Source organism: Oryx dammah, unplaced genomic scaffold (assembly GCF_014754425.2).
Source record: "Oryx dammah isolate SB20612 unplaced genomic scaffold, SCBI_Odam_1.1 HiC_scaffold_15, whole genome shotgun sequence".
In the NCBI taxonomy this organism is placed as follows: Eukaryota; Metazoa; Chordata; class Mammalia; order Artiodactyla; family Bovidae; genus Oryx; species Oryx dammah.
In genome coordinates, this window is record NW_024070199.1 from 41598307 (window position 1) to 41616924 (window position 18618).

The window sequence follows — 18618 nt, forward strand, 5'->3', positions numbered from 1 at the left end:
AAATTAAAAGACGCTTGCTCCTTGGAAGAAAAGTTATGACCAACCTTGACAGCATATTAAAATGCAGAGACATTACTTTGCCAACAAAGGTCTGTCTAGTCAAAGCTATGGTTTTTCCAGTAGTCACATATGGTTGTGAGAATTGGACTATAAAGAAAGCTGAGCGCCAAAGAATTGATGCTTTTGAGCTGTGGTGTTCAAGAAGACTCCCTAGAGTCCCTTGGACTGCAAGGAGATCCAACCAGTCCATCCTAAAAGAAATCAGTCCTGAACATTCATTGGAAGGACTGTTTCTGAAGCTGAAGCTCCAATACTTTGGCCACCTGATGTGAAGAACTGACTCATTTGAAAAGACCCTGATGCTGGGAAAGATTGAAGGCGGGAGGAGAGGGGGACGACAGAGGATGAGATGGTTGGATGGCATCACTGGCTTGATGGACATGCGTTCGAACAAGCTCCGGGAGTTGGTGATGGACAGGGAAGCCTGGTGTACTGCAGACTGAGAGACTGAAGTGATTTGCATTTTGCAAAACGCTTAACCTTTCTCTATCTCATTCCACTCTCACAGCAACCCTCTAATAGTCTCTAATGTAGAGACTATTGTAACCATTTTATAGAAATGGAACCAGATTTATAAAGGTTGCTATGAGCCCACAATGAAGAAGGTCTCACCTGCAATGCTTGAGAGGAGATTAACGGATCTTCCCTTCTCTTTGTACTTGGTCAGGCCTCCAGCCTCTCTCCCTGTGATAATAATAATAACTTTTAATATCTCTAATCCTAAAATCCAGTAAAGAATGGATTCTAATCCCCCGAGCAGGGGTTTATTATTTTGTACAGCCCTTGAACCAAGAATGTTTTTTACATATTACAACAGTTGGAAATAACCAAAAGAAAAATAAGATTTCATGACCTAAATAGCGTATGAAATTCACATATATCCACAAATAAAGTTTTCGTGGAAGATATCTGTGCTCATTTGATTAAGTTCTCTAGGGCTGCTTTCTTTTTAAAATTTTTAACGAATTAATTTGGCTGCGTAGCTGCAGCACGTGGGATCTTCCTTGTGTCATGCAGCCCATGGATTCTCTAGTTGCAGTGCAAGCTTACTTGCTCCTCAGCATGTGGGATCTTAGTTCCCTGACCAGGTATCGAACCTGTGTCCCCTGCCTTGCAAGGTGGATTCTTAACCACTGGACTAGCAGAAAACTCCTTGGGATTGCTTTCTTGCTACAGCAGAGTTGAGTGCTTGAGATAGAGCCCTGCAAAGCCTAAAATATTTATTTCCTGGCCCTTTACAGAAAAATTTGCCCACTCTTGCTTTACAGGTTTGGTCACACAAGATCTCTTACATCATTATAACTTAAGAGATACTCACAGGTAATTATAATCCCATTTTAGCCTTACAAGAGAGATGAACTCTGCTGCTGCTAAGTCATTTCAGTCGTGTCCGACTTGGTGTGACCCCATAGACAGCAGCCCACCAGGCTCCCCTGTCCCTGGGATTCTCCAGGCAAGAATACTGGAGTGGGTTGCCATTTCCTTCTCCAATGCATGAAAGTGAAAAGTGAAAGGGTAGTTGCTCAGTCATGTCCGATTCTTCGCGACCCCATGGACTGTAGCTTACCAGGCTCCTCCGTCCATGGGATTTTCCAGGCAAGAGTACTGGAGTGGGGTGCTATCGCCTTCTCCAGAGATGAACTCTACTGAAATCTAAAACCAAAAGTTGGCCTGAAGCCCAAAGGTCAGGGATCTGGATTCCAATCCCAGCTCTGTGTGGCCTCAGGCAAGTCACTGCTCCTGTTGGTGAGCCTGTTTTAATCCCTTTAACCTGGGGTTGCGATCAGTTCAGTTCAGCTCAGTTCAGTTCAGTCGCTCAGTCGTGTCCGACTCTTTGCGACCCCATGAATCGCAGCACGCCAGGCCTCCCTGTCTATCACCATCTCCCGGAGTCCACTCAGACTCACGTCCATCGAGTCAGTGATGCCATCCAGCCATCTCATCCTCGGTCGTCCCCTTCTCCTCCTGCCCCCAATCCCTCCCAGCATGAGTCTTTTCCAATGAGTCAACTCTTCGCATGAGGTGGCCAAAGTACTGGAGTTTCAGCTTTAGCATCATTCCTTCCAAAGAAATCCCAGGGCTGATCTCCTTCAGAATGGACTGGTTGGATCTCCTTGCAGTCCAAGGGACTCTCAAGAGTCTTCTCCAGCACCACAGTTCAAAAGCATCCATTCTTCGGTGCTCAGCCTTCTTCACAGTCCAACTCTCACATCCATACATGACCACAGGAAAAACCATAGCCTTGACTAGATGGACCTTAGTCAGCAAAGTAATGTCTCTGCTTTTCAATATGCTATCTAGGTTGGTCATAACTTTTCTTCCAAGGAGTAAGTGTCTTTTAATTTCATGGCTGCAGTCACCATCTGCAGTGATTTCGGAGCCCCCCAAAATAAAGTCTGACACTGTTTCCACTGTTTCCCCATCTATTTCCCATGAAGTGATGGGACCGGATGCCGTGATCTTCATTTTCTGAACGTCGAGCTTTAAGCCAACTTTTTAACTCTCCTCTTTCACTTTCATCAAGAGACTTTTTAGCTTCTCTTCACTTTCTGCCATAAGGGTGGTGTCATCTGCATATCTGAGGTTATTGATATTTCTCCCAGCAATCTTGACTCCAGCTTGTGTTTCTTCCAGTCCAGTGTTTCTCATGGTGTACTCTGCATATAAGTTAATAAGCAGGGTGACAATATACAGCCCTGACGTACTCCTTTTCCTATTTGGAACCAGTCTGTTGTTCCATGTCCAGTTCTAACTATTGCTTCCTGACCTCTATACAGATTTCTCAAGAGGCAGTTTAGGTGGTCTGGTATTTCCATCTCTTTCAGAATTTTCCACAGCTTATTGTGATCTGCACAGTCAAAGGCTTTGGCATAGTCAATAAAGCAGAAATAGATGTTTTTCTGGAACTCTCTTGCTTTTTCCATGATCCAGTGGATGTTGGCAATTTGATCTCTGGTTCCTCTGCCTTTTCTAAAATCAGCTTGAACATCAGGGAGTTCACGGTTCACGTATTGCTGAAGCCTGGCTTGGTGAATTTTGAGCATTACTTTACTAGCATGTGAGATGAGTGCAATTGTGCGGTAGTTTGAGCATTCTTTGGCATTGCCTTTCTTTGGAATTGGAATAAAAACTGACCTTTTCCAGTCCTGTGGCCACTGCTGAGTTTTCCAAATTTGCTGGCATATTGAGTGCAGCACTTTCACAGCATCATCTTTCAGGATTTGACACAGCTCAACTGGGTAGGCAGCTCTTTACCTGAAGAGACTGAAGAACAGCCTCTGAGAGAATTGTTAGAAACACAAGGCAGGCCCCATTCTAGGAGGCCAGCTAATAAATAAGATGCTGCCCAGAAGATGCTTGTGGAATGAATCAGGACGTCTGCCTGACCCCCATGATAGGCCAGGAGCAGAGCTGTGTTCATCAAGTGTTTATTAAATTAATAATAAAAATAACAGGGCTTCCCTGGTGGTCTAGTGGCTAAGAATCTGCCTGCCAATGCAGAGGACAGGGGTTTGTTGACTTGAAAAATAGCCAGAACCTAAAAATTGAGGTCCTCCCCTGGACAGCAAGGAGATCAAACCAGTAAATCCTAAAGGACATCAACCCTGAATATTCATTGGAAGGACTGGTGCTGAAGCTGAAGCACCAATACTTTGCCCACCTGATGTGAAGACCCAACTCATTGGAAAAGACACTGATGCTGGGGAAGATTGAAGGCAAAAGAGAAGGAATCGACAGAGGGTGAGATGGCTGGATGGCATCACTGACTCAATGGACATGAGTTTGAGCAAACTCAGGGAGATAGTGATGGACAGAGAAGCCTGGCATGCTGTAGTCCATAGGGTCACTAAGAGTTGGACACGATTTAGACTGGACAACAACAAAAATTGAGAGTCATGTTTTATCTGGGAGACAGCATTTCAGGTGACCCTGAGAGAGCTGTTTTGAGGAGGTTGGGTGGGGTGGGTTGAGGGGGGAATCAGGTTAAATAGAAGTTTGCAACAAAGGGCAGATGGTCTGAACATCAAAAGTATTTCTGTGAATTAAGAAGACCAGAGTTCCCAAGTTAAAGGAATTAAGTGCTTTTCTCTGTATGGGAAGATGCAAGAGTCTGGCCTAACTGAAATCATCCCTTTCCTGTGCACCTCAGCTATCTGGGGACTTCCTCAGTGCTCAGCATGGGGAGCGGCTGCAATGTGATGGCTGTTATGTCTCAGGTATTTTTCTCTTTCCTGAGTGCCCTTACGGCTCAGGAATTCACATTTGGAGACTGGGAATCCTGATGACTGTGACATCCTTGCTGACTGACATGGCAGGAAATACTCCATTTCTCAGGTTGGATCCCTGGTCTGGGAAGATCCCACACGCCGCAGAGCAACTAAGCCAGTCCAGCACAGTTACTGAGCCCATGCACTGCCAACTGCTGAAGCCCGAGCATCTAGAACCCGTGCTCCACAACAAGAGAAGCCACCGCAATGAGAAGCCTGTGTACCAAGTGCAGAGTAGCCCCCACTGGCCACAACTAGAGAAAGCCCATGGGCAGTAACAAAAGCCCAGCACAGCCATAACTATAGCCCATCAGGCTCCTCTGTCCATGGAATTCTCCAGGCAAGAATACTGGAGTGTGTCAGTTCAGTTCAGTTCAGTCGCTCAGTGTTTCCATTGTTTCTCCATCTATTTTCCACAAAGTGATAAGACTGGATGCCATGATCTTAGTTTTCTGAATGTGGAGTTTTAAGCCAGCTTTTTCACTCTCCTCTTTCACCTTTATCAAGAGGCTCTTAAGTTCCTCTTTGCTTTCTGCCATTAGGGTGGTGTCATCTGAATATCCGGAGAAGGCAATGGCACCCCACTCCAGTACTCTTGCCTGGAAAATCCCATGGGCGGAGGAATCTGGTGGGCTGCAGTCCATGGGGTCGCTAAGAGTCTGACATGACTGAATGACTTCACTTTCAATTTTCACTTTCATGCATTGGAGAAGGAAATGGCAACCCACTCCAGTGTTCTTGCCTGGAGAATCCCAGGGACGGGGGAGCCTGGTGGGCTGCTGTCTATGGGGTCGCACAGAGTTGGACACAACTTAGCAGCAGCAGCAGCAGCAGCAGCATCTGAATATCTGAAGTTATTGATATTTCTCCTCGCAATTTTGATTCCAGCTTGAGCTTCTTCCAGCCCAGCGTTTCGCCTGATGTACTCTGCATGTAAGTTAAATAAGCAGGGTGACAACATACAGCCTTGACGTACTCTTTCCCCAATTTTGAACTAAGTCTGTTTTTCCATGTCTGGTTCTAACTGTTGCTTCTTGACCTGCATGCAGGTTTCTCAAGAGGCAGGTAAGGTGGTCTGGTATTTCCAACTCTTTAAGAATTTCCTAGTTTGTTGTGATCCACAGAGTCAAAGACTTCAGTATAGTCAATGAAGCAGATGTTTTTCTGGAATTCTCTTGCTTTTTCTATGATCCAACGGATGTTGGAACCAGGAAGATCTCTGGTTCCTCTGCCTTTTCTAAATCCACCTTGAACATCTGGAAGGTCTCAGTTCACACACTGTTGAAGCCTAACTTGAAGGATTTTGAGCGTTACCTTGCTGGGATGTGAAATGAGAACAATTGTGTGGTAGTGTGAACATTCTTTTGCATTGCCCTTCTTTGGGATTGGAATGAAAACTGACCTTTTCCAGTCCTGTGGCCACTGCTGGGTTTTCCAAATCTGCTGACATATTGAGTGCAGTACTTTAACAGCATCATCTTTTAGGATTTGAAATAGCTCAGCTGGTAGTCCATCACCTCCACTAGCTTTGTTCATTGTTCACTGAGCGACTTAGCAGCAGCAGCAGCAGCAGCAGCAGCAATGATATCTCAGTAAAAATGATTTAAAAAATAATTTTCAGGCTTGCAATAGTAATAGTAATAGTAATGGTAATAGTAATAGTAATGCTTCCTAAGGCCCACTTGATTTCACACTCCAAGATGTCTGGCTCTAGGTGAGTGATCACACCATCGTGAACCTTTCATCTTGCAAAACCGATATTCTATACTCATTAAACAGCAACACCAAAATGAGTGAGTTTTGTGGTGTGTTAATGATATCTCGGAGAAGGCAATGGCACCCCACTCCAGTACTCTTGCCTGGAACATCCCATGGATGGAGGAGCCTGGTGGGCTGCAGTCCATGGTGTCACTAAGAGTCGGACACAACTGAGCGACTTCACTTTCACTTTTCACTTTCATGCATTGGAGAAGGAAATGGCAACCCACTCCAATGTTCTTGCCTGGAGAATCCCAGGGACTCGGGAGCCTGGTGGGCTGCCGTCCATGGGGTCGCACAGAGTTGGACACGACTGAAGCGATTTAGCAGCAGCAGCAGCAGCAGCAGCAATGATATCTCAGTAAAAATGATTTAAAAAATAATTTTCAGGCTTCCCTGGTGGCTCAGTGCTAAAGAAACTCCCTCCCAATACAGGAGACATCAGTTCAATCCCTGATTCAGGAAGGTTCCACATGCCTTGGAGCAACTAAGCCCTGTGCACTCCAAATACTGAGCCTGTGCTCTAGAGCCTGGGAGCCACAACTGCTGAGCCTATGTGTGCCACAACTGCTGAAGCCCTTGCTCTAGAGTCCGTGCTCCGCAACAAGAGAAGCCACCACAATAAGAAGCCCTTGCACTTAAACTACTAATAGAGAGTAGTCCCTGCTTGCAACAACTAAATAAAAGCCTGCACAGCAATGAAGACCCAGAACAACCGAAAATAAATATTTAAAAATTATTTTTAAAGTCTTCTTCAACTCTCCAACAGCCATGTAATATTGTGTCTATTTTGAAATGCAGTTCAAAGGCTATTTCTTGCAGGAAATCTTATGTGTGTCTTCTGCTCTTCAGTGCCCCAGTCCTCAATCTGAGGGTCATACAAAGCACCAACCTTCCATGGCCACTCTGGCCTGGAGACCCTCAGAGTCCAGAGCACTGGGCCCGGGACCTCGGCTGGGGTTTTGGAGCTCGTGTGCTCCTGACTTAGGCTGGGAGGTGGGAGTCCCGGATTTTGATGGCAGGATATGTAACCTTGGGCAAAGCACTTCTCCTCTCCACTCCTCAGGCTCCTCATCTGGTTGTAGAAGGCTTGGTGGGCCTCCCCTCCCCCAGCTTTTTCTGTAGGGGTGTTGGAGAAGCTTCATCTCCTGAGCCTGGGAGGTGGGCAAGGAGAAAAGTATGGGCTTCTATTCAACAGATGAGGCCACAAGGGCCAGATGGACAAGACCTATGGAGCAAAGGATTCTGCCCTGGATCTCAGCCTGGCTAAACTGTGGCATTTGCTTTTTATTGCTCCGGTAGGTGGGCACTCTTTGGGCACTCAGGCTCCCTCTGCAGCAGGCAAGGTGGCTGGGTGGTTCCAAGGCAGCAGAGTGGCCAAGAAGGCCTAGGGCAGGGTGAGGAAGACTCTGAAAAGGACCCCAGCCCCTCCCTGACTTCATCGCCCACTCCTGGTGCTCCATGGACCAGTCGTTCATTTGGGAGGAACTTCTGGGTGGAGATTTCACAGTATAGGGTAGGGGATGGAGTCCAGGAGAATGAAGGGTGTTGGGGTCCAGGGTGCTAGGAAAGGGGCCCAGGGCACTACAAACCGGGAACTTTTGGCAGGAATGCCAAACTCCTGGAATTCCACCTGTGCCTTGGAGTCCCTGCAGCACGGTTTTGAACAAGAGACCCCAAGAGCACATCTTAGGTCCCAGAGGGGCTGGGAGTTCCATCCAGAGAGGCTAGCTTGCTGGGGTGGTGTGGCAGCATCAGGGAGCATCTCCAGCTCTGATGCTTTGCCACTCCTAGGCTGGCCCTTTAAATCCAGACCATGATGTCACCTTAGACAGCAAGGGAGGGGAGGGGGACTGCAGGCTGAGGAAGGACTTCATTTCCCAGCAGCCTTGGGGGCACCACACCCCTCCCAGCAGGCACTGACTCACTGCAGACTATTAACCAGTCCAGTGCCATTTTCTACTGGGGTTTTAAAGTGTCCAGCCATTCTGGAGTGAGAGTGCCATTCCCTTGTGGGTGGAATGCCTGGGGCACAGATGGAGCAGGGCAAATCTTTGGGTGTGACCGAGGATTGGGCCTCTTTGCTGCCAGAGTCCTGGCATCGCCCCCAGCTTCCTGGTGCAGACTCCTGAGTCTTCCTCTCTCCATATACACTCCCTTCCAGAGCTCAGGAGCCCAGCCTCAGTTGGACCCCGTCCCACTCTGCTTCAGTCTTGTCCGCTGGTGCCCGCAGAGATTACCCCTTCGGTCAGGCAGCCGCTTTAATTGGTGCAGGGACTACATCTCCCAGCTGCCCCCGGCGGGAACTTCCTGACGCAGCCCCCCTCCCCCGCCCCCCAAACCCGCGGGGATGTGCGGGCCGACTGGGGGAGGTGGCTTGATGTCATCGTGAGAAGCTGGGCGGCGGGTGCCGGTGCGCACAGAACCGGGGCTCCCGCGGTGCCGCGCGGGTCGGATCCCCCGACTTGAGGAGAGGTCTGCGCGCTGCCCCGGCCAGCCCGGAGCCCGCGCGCCCCGACTCGGGGCTGAGTTGGGGGCATGCTCCGGCCCCCCCGGAGCCGGAGAGAGAACCCAGGAGCGCCGCCGCCCAGCGCCAGCGCCCCGAACCGGACCGCTGCGAAGGAGCCCTGAGCAGCTGCTCCCCTCCCCACAGGCAGCCCCTAGAGGGCCCGTGACCTAAGTCTGAGCGTCTGAGAAGTGAGTGTCCCCCTATTGGGAGGCAGATGAGATTTGGGGGTGAGGAAGGAGAAACTGAGATTGGGGAGGGCGCCAGGTTGTAGGAGGGGGGTGGCATGGGGCTAGGGCCCCCATTCTTGGAAGAGTCCCTGGTGACCCTGATTAGTGGAGCAGGAACGGGGTCCCCATTCTGTTAGGGGCCAGGGATGAGGGCCAAGGTCCCCATTCTAGATAGAGTCTGGCTTGGGGGAGAGGCCCTATTTTGAGGGGGTTGTTTTAGAGCCTGGGGCATTTATGTCTGGGAGAAGGGAGGCACCTGCACCTGGTTTAGGGTCTGGGCTAGGGTCAGAGGGCAGGAAGACGGGCTGTCAGCGGCAGCCCCACAGGCTGTCCTGAAAGAACTGACAGGCTGTCTGTCTTTCTTGCCGGCCTCTCTGCCCTGACTTCTTTTTCAAAAGAGCCAGGCTGGGAACCCTAGCTGGACTCTTCGGACCCTCAGGAAGGACCTGAAACCTGAGCCATCCTCCTGTCTACTGTGCTTGCCCCCCAGGACTGGGCAGTTGCCAAAGGTCCTGGGGGGGGGCCCAGGACTGTGGTTGTGCCCACCCCATCCCCCTCACCTCCTGCAGCGCACAGGATGGGCCCAAGTTAGTCAACCCAGCCTCATAAAGCATCCTGCAGCCCTAGAGGGAACCTCAGGGGCTCTGAAGGCCTGACCCACCGCCTAGCCGCCATGGAGACGAAGCTGCCCCCAGCGAGCACCCCCACCAGCCCCTCTTCCCCGGGGCTGTCCCCTGTGCCCCCACCCGACAAGGTGGACGGCTTCTCCCGCCGTTCCCTCCGCAGGGCCCGGCCCCGGCGGTCCCACAGCTCCTCTCAGTTCCGCTATCAGAGCAACCAGCAAGAACTCACTCCACTGCCCCTGCTCAAAGGTGAGCCCAGCTGCTGGCCGCAAGGGGACCTGAGTCCTGGAGTGGGCCAGTGAGCCTTGGGGGTGGGGGAGTGAGAAGCAGCTGGCAGCTGTGATCCAACGGAGTCTGGATGGCCCCTTCCGAGCAAGGGACTCCACCACCTGAGCTGACCCCCACCCCCCAGCCCTCTCGCCCTCTGTGCTGACGCATGGCCTGACTGGCCTGTCATCCTTGGAGGTGGGGCATCTGGAGGTGGTGCCACCCTGGGGGGCAGACCAGGGCTGAGGGTGGGGCCTACAGCCTGGGTTCCAGGAAGCCACAAGCAGCCTGGCTGCTGCCAGGGTCCTGGAGCAGGTGCTCAGCATGGCTCCCTGCAATTGTGGTGGTGTCTCCCCACCTCTGGGTACAGGGCCCCACTAGCTGAGGCAGAGGGCACCCGAGAGATTCCTAGTCCTGGCTCTTCTCCCCACTTCTGGCTCTTAGAACAGAGTGCTACCTAGGAGAGGGAGGCCGTGGCTGTTGGGGGCACCTGTGGAAGGCCCAGATGTCCAGGGTCTGTAACCATGCTTTCCAATCAGGCCGTCGTGTTCTCTGGGCCTCAGTTAGGATGAAGAGATGAAGCTCCTTTACCTCATAAGAATGGAGGATGGGACAGAAGTGGTTTACTTTCTGCAAGGAGTGGGAGATGGCCCAGAAGCATGGGGCATAGGGGCAGAGGAGCCTGCCCTAGGGATTAGGAAGGCTCACCCCTGCCCAGAGCTGCAGCAGCTGGGGCCCAGGCTCAGATCCCTCCTCCCTCCCCAGATGTGCCAGCCTCTGAGCTGCATGAGCTGCTGAGCCGGAAGCTGGCCCAGTGTGGGGTGATGTTTGACTTCTTGGACTGTGTGGCCGACCTGAAGGGGAAGGAGGTGAAGCGGGCGGCACTCAATGAGCTGGTGGAGTGCGTGGGGAGCACCCGGGGGGTCCTCATTGAGCCTGTCTACCCAGACATCATCCGCATGGTGAGCACCTTGGTGCACATGGGAACCCTGTTGCCTGCCCGCGGAGTTCCCGGGCAGAGAATAAACCCATGCCCTTTGGCTTGGCCTTAGGGCCCGTGTCTCCCGCCTGACCCGTCTCTCAGCCCTGCTCCTGCCCAGCACCCTGCCAGTGTAGGTCCCTCGGTGCCTCCTGGACTTGTCCCACCCTGCCCTTTTGCTTACGCTCTCCTGAGGCCTGGTGTGCCTTCCTTGTGCCATGGCCTGGCTCATCTGCTGCTTCTTCCATGAAGCCTCTCTCAATATTCAAACTAGAAATCTCCCTTTTGCTGCTTAGAAGGTCCGTCGACCTTACCATTTTCCATCTTGGCTTCCGGGCTGGACTGCCCCTGATAGAGGGTGGGGATGTGTCTCATCTGCCCCTCAGTCCCCAACTGCAAGCCCAGGTCTTCCATGACCTAGATGTTCAGGCGGTGATTGCAAAGGAGGGAACTGCTTGCTGAGGCAGGTGCTGAGGCCCGTTAGACTTTGGATGAGGGATGTCCTAGCTTCTGCCTCAGAGGGTTCTTCCTTAAAGAACCCTGACCTGCCCCTCAGATCTCCGTGAATATCTTTCGGACACTGCCGCCCAGTGAGAACCCTGAATTTGACCCTGAAGAGGATGAGCCCAACCTTGAGCCTTCATGGCCACATCTTCAGGTAGGAGGGCTGGGGAAGACAGGGATATGAGTTTCACAAGAGACCCGAGGAGTGGGGTAGAGGGTCTCCTGAGATCCTGGACTGTTGGCTGAGGGCCACAGGGCAGGATGAAGAGGGAGGCAGTTCCTGAACTCACCATGTCATCTGTCCCCTCCTCCAGCTGGTATATGAGTTTTTCCTGCGTTTCTTGGAGAGCCCAGACTTCCAGCCCTCTGTGGCCAAGAGATATGTGGATCAAAAGTTTGTCTTGATGGTGAAGTGGGGAACCCAGGCTGGGTGGTATCATGGGGCAGGGGCAGGCTCTCTGTGGGGGCGTGGGGATAGGATGGGAGTAGCCTGGCTTGGTCTCTTTCCTAACCCCTGATCCCGGCTCCCACAGCTCCTGGAGCTGTTTGATAGCGAGGACCCCCGGGAGCGTGAGTACCTCAAGACCATCTTGCACCGGGTCTACGGCAAGTTCCTGGGGCTCCGGGCCTACATCCGCAAACAGTGCAGCCATATCTTCCTCCGGTGGGTGCCTGCTGCCTGCCCTGCTGAAACCTCCAGAGGGAGCGGGGAGAGCTGTGGGAAGAAGAAGACAGAGGCAAAGGCTTCTGGGCTAGGGGACCCTGTAGAACTATGGTTTATTGAGTTTTTTCTTGGCAGCATGTACTGCTACCAGTAATACTGCTTATACAAATCCTGTGAGATCAACAGAGAAAGGGTATTTATTTCTGTTTTACAGATGAGAAAATAGAGGCTGAGAGATGAAATGGTTTTCAGGGACTAGGTCAGTTCAGGGGGCCTAGGATCTAAATCTTTTGATCTTTGTTGTACCAGGCCATAGGACCCAAAGAAAGGGATCCTTTCTGTAAATATGTATTGAGCACCAATGCCTACTTGGCATCAGGGGCCCATATGGCCTTGTAGTTGAGACTGGCTCTTGAGCTCGATGGCCTGTGTTTGAGTTTGGTTCAAATATTTGGGTGAATTTGGGCAAAATATTTAAGCTTTTTCCTAGCTTCCTCGTCTCTAGAATGGGAACGATAACTATACTAACACAGAGAGAGTTGTCAAGATGAAATGAGGCAATGCCTTCACTCACTATAGCTCCTGGACGAAGGCTAGAACTCTGAAACCTTAGCTCTTATTGTTATTAGCTACGAAATAGGTGAGGAATGATCCCTGTCCTCCAGGAGCTCAGGGTATTAGATCCCTTGCTTATTAATTTTAGGGCAAGTTTGACTGAGCTGCTGAGCCCTGATTTCTTCATCTGTGTAATGGATCTAATAAGCTCTACCTCTTGGGATAGTTTTGAGAAATACGTAGCCCAGAATAGACACTCTGTCATTCTTTCGGTTGATTGGCATGAAGAGTGAAGGACTCAGGCTGAGTGCCTGTGGACTGAATGGGACCAGGTAATGAGAGTTAAGGTCTGGCAGATGATGCTTCACAGAAGAGAGGTTTGAGCTGGGACCCAGAGTAGCAGTGGTGGCTGGGCTGAGAGGGCGATATAGAAGTGGGTGTGGATCTCAGGGGGCCTGGTTTGGTGTCTGGGGAAGAGAGCACAGCCTCTGGGTTAATGTGCAGGGCTGGGGTGGGTAGGCAGGGGGGTTGAGAGGAGGGTTGAGCCTGCTCCAACTGCCTTGAACTCTTGTGCATCCCTCTCTTCCTCCCAAAGGTTCATCTATGAATTCGAGCACTTCAATGGCGTGGCTGAGCTGCTGGAGATCTTAGGAAGGTGACTCTCTCTGGGCCTCAGCTGGAGCATCTGGAGGACTCTGGGAGGAGGGACGGAGGCCCAGTCACCCCAGCCCTCTGCATCTCGTGTCCCCTCCTCAGCATCATCAATGGCTTTGCCCTGCCCCTGAAGACGGAGCACAAGCAGTTCCTGGTTCGAGTCCTCATCCCCCTGCACTCGGTCAAGTCGCTGTCTGTCTTCCATGCCCAGGTGAGGCCCGGGCCTGGCCCCGCCGTAGTAGAGAGGGCCTGAGGGTCAGGGCAGCCACCCGACTGGCAGGGTCAGCCTGACACTCTGACTCCAGGCACTCGAAAACATTAACTCATGGGATCCTCTCTCCCCTTTTTCTTGACTAATTCTCTTCTGTCTGCCTTAGAGAATCCCCACGATCCTTTCAGGCCGATCTTAGACATCAGCTCTCTGAAGGCTTCCCAGCCCCCTCCCTCTTAACTTGCTCTGGGCAGGCTTAGGCTTTCCTCTTTCTATATTCCCGTAGATCATGATACAGATGGTGGTTATGGAACCTTTTATAAAATTTACAAGGAATGGTTTGCTGAATATTTCCCCTGTAGCGTCATTATTGTGTCCCTACACATCAAACACGGTGCCTGGTATCTCCTAGGTGGTCAGTAAATGCTTGGTGAATGAGTGAAGAGCAAATGAGCAAATATCTGGTGTCCTCTCCTGACCCCTGTCCTCTTTCTGTCTGCCTACCCCTCCACCACCCTACCCCCGCTCCCTTGCAGCTGGCATACTGTGTGGTGCAGTTCCTGGAGAAGGATGCAACCCTGACAGAGCATGTGAGTACCCCTGGTGTGTGTGCTAAATTGCTTCAGTCTTGTCCGACTCTTTGTGGCCCTATAGACTGTAGCCCGCCAGGCTCCTCTGTCCTTGGGATTCTCCAGGCAAGAATACTGGAGTGGGTTGTCGTGCCCTCCTCCAAGGGATCTTCCCCACCCAGGGATCGAACCACGTCTTGTGCGTCTCCTGCATTGCAGGTGCCACCAGGGAAGCCCTCAAGTACCTCTGGTGAGGGAGGCAACCTGGTGTCCTGGCAGGCCTGACTCCTTTCTGCCTCAACTCCCACAGGTGATCCGGGGGCTGCTCAAATACTGGCCAAAAACCTGTACCCAGAAAGAGGTATGAAGGAGGGCTCTGGTGTCCACTGCAGGGAGGCTGGGAAGGCTTGGCTTCCCAAGGGCAGTTGGGTGTATGTCGGGGGAGATGGGAACAGTCGCCCCTGTGTCCCTGCCCCCACCCCAGGTGATGTTTCTGGGGGAGATGGAGGAGATTCTGGATGTTATCGAGCCCTCACAGTTCGTGAAGATCCAGGAGCCCCTCTTCAAGCAGGTGGCCCGCTGTGTGTCCAGCCCCCACTTCCAGGTACAGGTGGGGACAGGTGGGGTGAGAGCCAGGGTATGGACTGGAAGGTTGGCAGGTTGACCTCACACAGCTTCCTCTGCCCTCAGTTTCTCCTCTGGACCTTCCTGGGTCTGATAATGTGGAGATGCTGGACTCAGGGTCAGGAGACCTCCCAGTGGCTGAGGAGATTCGAGCAAATCACTTCACCACTCTGAGTTGGATTAAGCTTCCTTATCTGTAGAATGGGCCAACTGGGTGGAGAGGAGAACTGAAGAGATGGTAGCATAAACACATCTGGTAAACTGAAATGGATGTTTACCAAATGTCCATGAATGGGATGGATGGTTGTCATCACTTTCCCCCTTTCTTAGTGGCCTTAAATTTCATTAGCCTCACAGAGACCAGCAAGGCTTCCCCACTCCATCCAGGCTGGATGTAACCAGTGTTCTCCTACATATGTATGCAGACTTTCATTTTTATAAACCGTAACCTGGTGGTTGTCAATTTTTCCTCACAGTGACTCTGGCACTTCAGTTTACTAAATACCTCATATAATTCTTATAACAGCCATATGGAGGTAGCTATTATTAGCCGCAATTTACAGATTTGAAAACTGAGGCTGAGCGGTAAATTGCCTTTCCCAAAGTCATGTGGCCAGTGTATAGTGGAGCCAGGATTCACTTTGAGCACTGGACTCCAAATCCAGTGTTCTTTGCACCTCACCACGTTGGTCAGATGAACCCTGAAGATGGGGTGCAAGGAGGACAGCGTGCCCTGGGTTTGGGGCTGGGTCTGATTCCAGGACAGGCACCTGCAGGGAAGCCACTGAGGTGCTTACTCTGCCATCTCGCTGCCCCAGGTTGCAGAGCGGGCTCTGTATTTCTGGAACAATGAGTATATCCTGAGCCTCATTGAGGACAACTGCCACACTGTGCTGCCTGCTGTGTTTGGGACCCTCTACCAAGTCTCCAAGGAGCACTGGAATCAGTGAGTGCCCAGGCTTTGACCTGACCCACGAGGCTGGGGCAGGGCCAGCCAGTCCAGAACTGGGGTTACTCCTAGCTGGAGAGGATCAGGGAAGGCGTCTGAAGGTGGTGGAGGGGTGGTGAAAGGGGAAGGAGAAGGGTAGTGCTTGTGGTATTCAGGGCTGCAAGCTGTTTGGGACACAGAGATAGGCAGAATGCTGGAGTGGGAGGGGGGACCCAACTGAAATTGCTCTCATCTCTCACCTCGTCCTTGTCCCTGCCAAGAACCATTGTGTCTCTGATCTACAATGTGCTCAAGACCTTCATGGAGATGAATGGGAAGCTGTTTGATGAGCTCACGGCCTCCTACAAGCTGGAAAAGCAGCAGTGAGTGCTGAGAGCCTGGGCATGGGGGAGAGAGGAGAAATGCAGGAAAACGACCAGCTCCTAAGGGTTGGAGGGAACCTAAAAGGATAACCCATATCCCATCTGGTCAGATGTTTAAAGTCTCTCCCTATGGTCTTGTCATGTGCTGGGCCATCTGTGCCCAGCTTTCCCCTGCATCCTCCAATTATCCTCCCAAGCACTTCCTCCTAGTACGTAAGTTCCTGGTGGCTCAGTGGTAAAGAATCTGCCTGCCAGTGCAGGAGATGCAGGTTTGACCCCTGGGTCGGGAAGACCCCCTGGAGAAGGAAACAGCTACCCACTCCAGTATTCTTGCCTGGAAAATCCCATGGATAGGGAAGCCTGGTAGGCTACAGTCCATGGGGTCGCAAAAGAGTTGGACATGACTTAGCAACTAAACAACATAACAGCCCTTCAGGCGGGGCCTCTCAGGGCCAGGCTGATCCATCTACTTCATGACCATGGGCTGGGACCTGTCTCTCCTCGGTGTTTTCTCCCCAAGTGGAAGATTCCCACTGAGTCTCTTTGCAGGTGGGGTGGTGGTGAGGGAGTTAGATTGCAGTTGGAGCTCCAGGAAGGGAACTGCCTCTCCCTCTCTCCCCAGGGAGCAGCAGAAGGCCCGAGAACGTCAGGAGCTGTGGCAAGGCCTGGAGGAGCTACGGCTACGCCGGTTACAGGGGACCCAGGGAGCCAAAGAGGCCCCACTCCAGCGGCTTACACCCCAGGTCACCGATGGAGGTCAGAGCTAAAGATCCCCAGAAGGGGAGGAGCTACACCCAGAGCTATCAGTCCCTCCACCCTCCCTCCTGCCCAGGGGCCCAGAGAGATACACACCTGCTCCTGGCCTTGCCAGTGGGGGCTTGGAGGGCTCCCTGCCTGGCCCAGCATGGGCAGCTTCCTCTGAGGGGAGAGGAGGAGAGATGGTGGTCCTGGCAACAGAATTCTCAGGCCCTCCTGGCAGGACTGGACCAGGATGCGCTTGATCAGGAAGCGGCCATTGGGGACTGCCCTGCCCCACAAAGCTGGGCTCCAGACTGCAGGCAGGTTCCCACCCCCCGCTCTCAGCCTAGGGCAAGGGGATGCAGCCCCTCGCCTGCCCCACCTCGTGCCAGCGCGAGGTCCTTCCTCACCCCACCATGGGATCCATGGTCTATTTATTCTCCCCCAGCTCCCCTGCAACACAGACATTATCCTGGGCCCAGGGCACTCTCTTCCCCTCTCCTCCCTGGCCCTGTACATCCTTGTCCCCTTTTTATTTATTGGGCAGGGGGAGGGGTAAGGACACAGGCAGAAGATGCCCTGTGTCCTGGGACAAGGGGGCTGGTTACAGTAACTGTGGTCTGTTCCCCTTTCCATGGCTGGGGGTAGATTTAATAAAGAGAGAAACTCATGATGTGCTTGCTTTATTTAGGGGTAGGGACAAGGGGGAGGTGAACTGATGAAAGACTGGTTCGGAAGCCAGGCAGAGGTGGTGAAGAGGCAGAAACCCCCCTCTTTTCAGAGGGTTGGCCCTGTTATCCTTACTGAGGTTCAGGATATATGGGCTACACTCCAACACTAAACCCTGTGACCAGGGGGAGGGGGAAGGATGGGCTAGTAGCGCGAGAGGCGACACATGTCACACTGGCAGGCCCTGGCCGTGAAGATCTCCAGCTCCTCCTTCCGGTTTCCCCCACAGTGCAGCTGCACCTTCACCTGTAGGAGAGGTGGGTGTCTGCTCCAGGCTCCTTTCTTAGGCCATCTTAGATCCCTGCCTCTTCTGTCTCCGCAACCCCAACGAGCCACTGCCGAGCTCAGCCCCCTCACCTTCCTCAGGCCGCTGATGGTACAGCACTGAGACACGGAGGTGATGTTGTGTCGATAACCACTGGCCACCAGCACGGAGTACCGGGAAGGGAAGGCGCTGGACTCGCAGTGGCCCACACAGGCCTGTGCCACATGGGAGCCCTGGCAGGTGCCTTGGCGGTCACTTCGCACCGTCACGTTGAAGGCTAGGAGACAGGGGAGTGGTAAATGGTGCCTTGGCGAAGGCTTGCCCAGCACCTGCCACCTGAGCTTCACTGGGTCCCTCAAGGGTGCTGCTTGCCCCGGCTTGGTCCAATCCATCCGCTCTTTGCTTCCACCCAGCTCTCTGCTCCCAGAATCACTTACGGTGCAAGTAGCAGCCTGGGATGGCGGCCTGTCGACTCTGGCCTTCAGTGACCGCCAGGAGCAGCAGGCAGAGGAGCAGGGTTGGGGGGGACGCCATGGGCATCTGAAACACAGAGGGTGGATAGATGTTTCTAGGTGGGTGTGCAGGTGTGGGGGAGGAGCTCTTTCCACGCTGCAGCCTCTGGGTGAATGAGCCGGGGCTAGGCTGGTCTGTCTGACTGTGGTGAGGCATGCCTTAGGGGCTGTCTTTCCCTCGCGTGTGCCATTGGGTGTCTGGGTATATGCATGTATGTATGTACTCATCCTCTCTGGATGGGTGTGAGTGTGAGCAGCTGTCCCAGTGTGACTTGCGTGTCAGCCCACTGCAGTGATTCTCCCCAGGAATCTCCTCCACCATCTGGAGCACAAACCTCTGCCTCCCTCCACCTGCCCCATCTGGGCCTGCAGGACCCTTAGCTACAGCCCCCAGGCCCACCCGGGGCTCTTGCTGCCTCAGTGAGCTCACCGCTTCTGAATGGATTGGTGAATGGCTCCTCTTGTCTCCTGCTGGTCTCCAGACAGTGCTGGCTCTCCGAGTTTTTATTCACCATCATCCTGGAGCCACGCCTTCTTGGAGATCAGCTTTCAGGCCTGCCTCTCTTCTGCCCGAAGCCTCACAGCAAAACC

The 18618-nt window shown here is 52.7% G+C and overlaps 2 protein-coding genes across 4 annotated transcripts; one reads left to right on the forward strand and one right to left on the reverse strand.

Moving 5' to 3' along the window:
- Positions 1–8458: 8458 nt before the first annotated feature.
- On the forward strand, positions 8459–17191 carry PPP2R5B (protein phosphatase 2 regulatory subunit B'beta). Of its 3 annotated transcripts, none has more exons than XM_040256239.1 (14): positions 8459–8783; positions 9221–9694; positions 10478–10674; positions 11248–11349; positions 11510–11602; positions 11729–11859; positions 13010–13069; positions 13171–13279; positions 13816–13869; positions 14159–14209; positions 14333–14452; positions 15291–15418; positions 15682–15783; positions 16406–17191. In XM_040256239.1, the coding sequence occupies exons 2-14, from the start codon at positions 9496–9498 to the stop codon at positions 16548–16550; spliced, it is 1491 nt and encodes a 496-aa protein (XP_040112173.1). In that variant the 5' UTR covers positions 8459–8783; positions 9221–9495; the 3' UTR covers positions 16551–17191. The 3 variants fall into 3 exon arrangements, with proteins under 3 accessions (XP_040112173.1, XP_040112175.1, XP_040112174.1); XM_040256241.1 differs by having other exon boundaries at positions 8473–8783; positions 10478–10581; XM_040256240.1 differs by lacking the exon at positions 8459–8783 and having other exon boundaries at positions 8809–9694.
- A 62-nt stretch (positions 17192–17253) lies between these two features.
- Positions 17254–18055, reverse strand: GPHA2 (glycoprotein hormone subunit alpha 2). Its single transcript, XM_040256341.1, has 3 exons — positions 17953–18055; positions 17608–17792; positions 17254–17496 (listed from the first exon to the last, which is right to left on the reverse strand). The coding sequence occupies exons 1-3, from the start codon at positions 18053–18055 to the stop codon at positions 17395–17397; spliced, it is 390 nt and encodes a 129-aa protein (XP_040112275.1). The 3' UTR covers positions 17254–17394.
- Between the last annotated feature and the right edge of the window lie 563 nt (positions 18056–18618).

Excerpts from the sequence above, each read along its gene's own strand:
- PPP2R5B (XM_040256239.1), top strand. The coding sequence starts at position 9,496 with ATGGAGACGAAGCTGCCCCCAGCGAGCACCCCCACCAGCCCCTCTTCC. Across the intron at positions 9,695-10,477 it reads TCCACTGCCCCTGCTCAAAG|ATGTGCCAGCCTCTGAGCTG; the intron begins GTGAGCCCAGCT and ends CTCCCTCCCCAG. Across the intron at positions 11,603-11,728 it reads ATCAAAAGTTTGTCTTGATG|CTCCTGGAGCTGTTTGATAG; the intron begins GTGAAGTGGGGA and ends CGGCTCCCACAG.
- GPHA2 (XM_040256341.1), bottom strand. The coding sequence starts at position 18,055 with ATGCCCATGGCGTCCCCCCCAACCCTGCTCCTCTGCCTGCTGCTCCTG. Across the intron at positions 17,793-17,952 it reads CCCAGGCTGCTACTTGCACC|CCTTCAACGTGACGGTGCGA; the intron begins GTAAGTGATTCT and ends CCTGTCTCCTAG. Across the intron at positions 17,497-17,607 it reads CCATCAGCGGCCTGAGGAAG|GTGAAGGTGCAGCTGCACTG; the intron begins GTGAGGGGGCTG and ends CCTCTCCTACAG.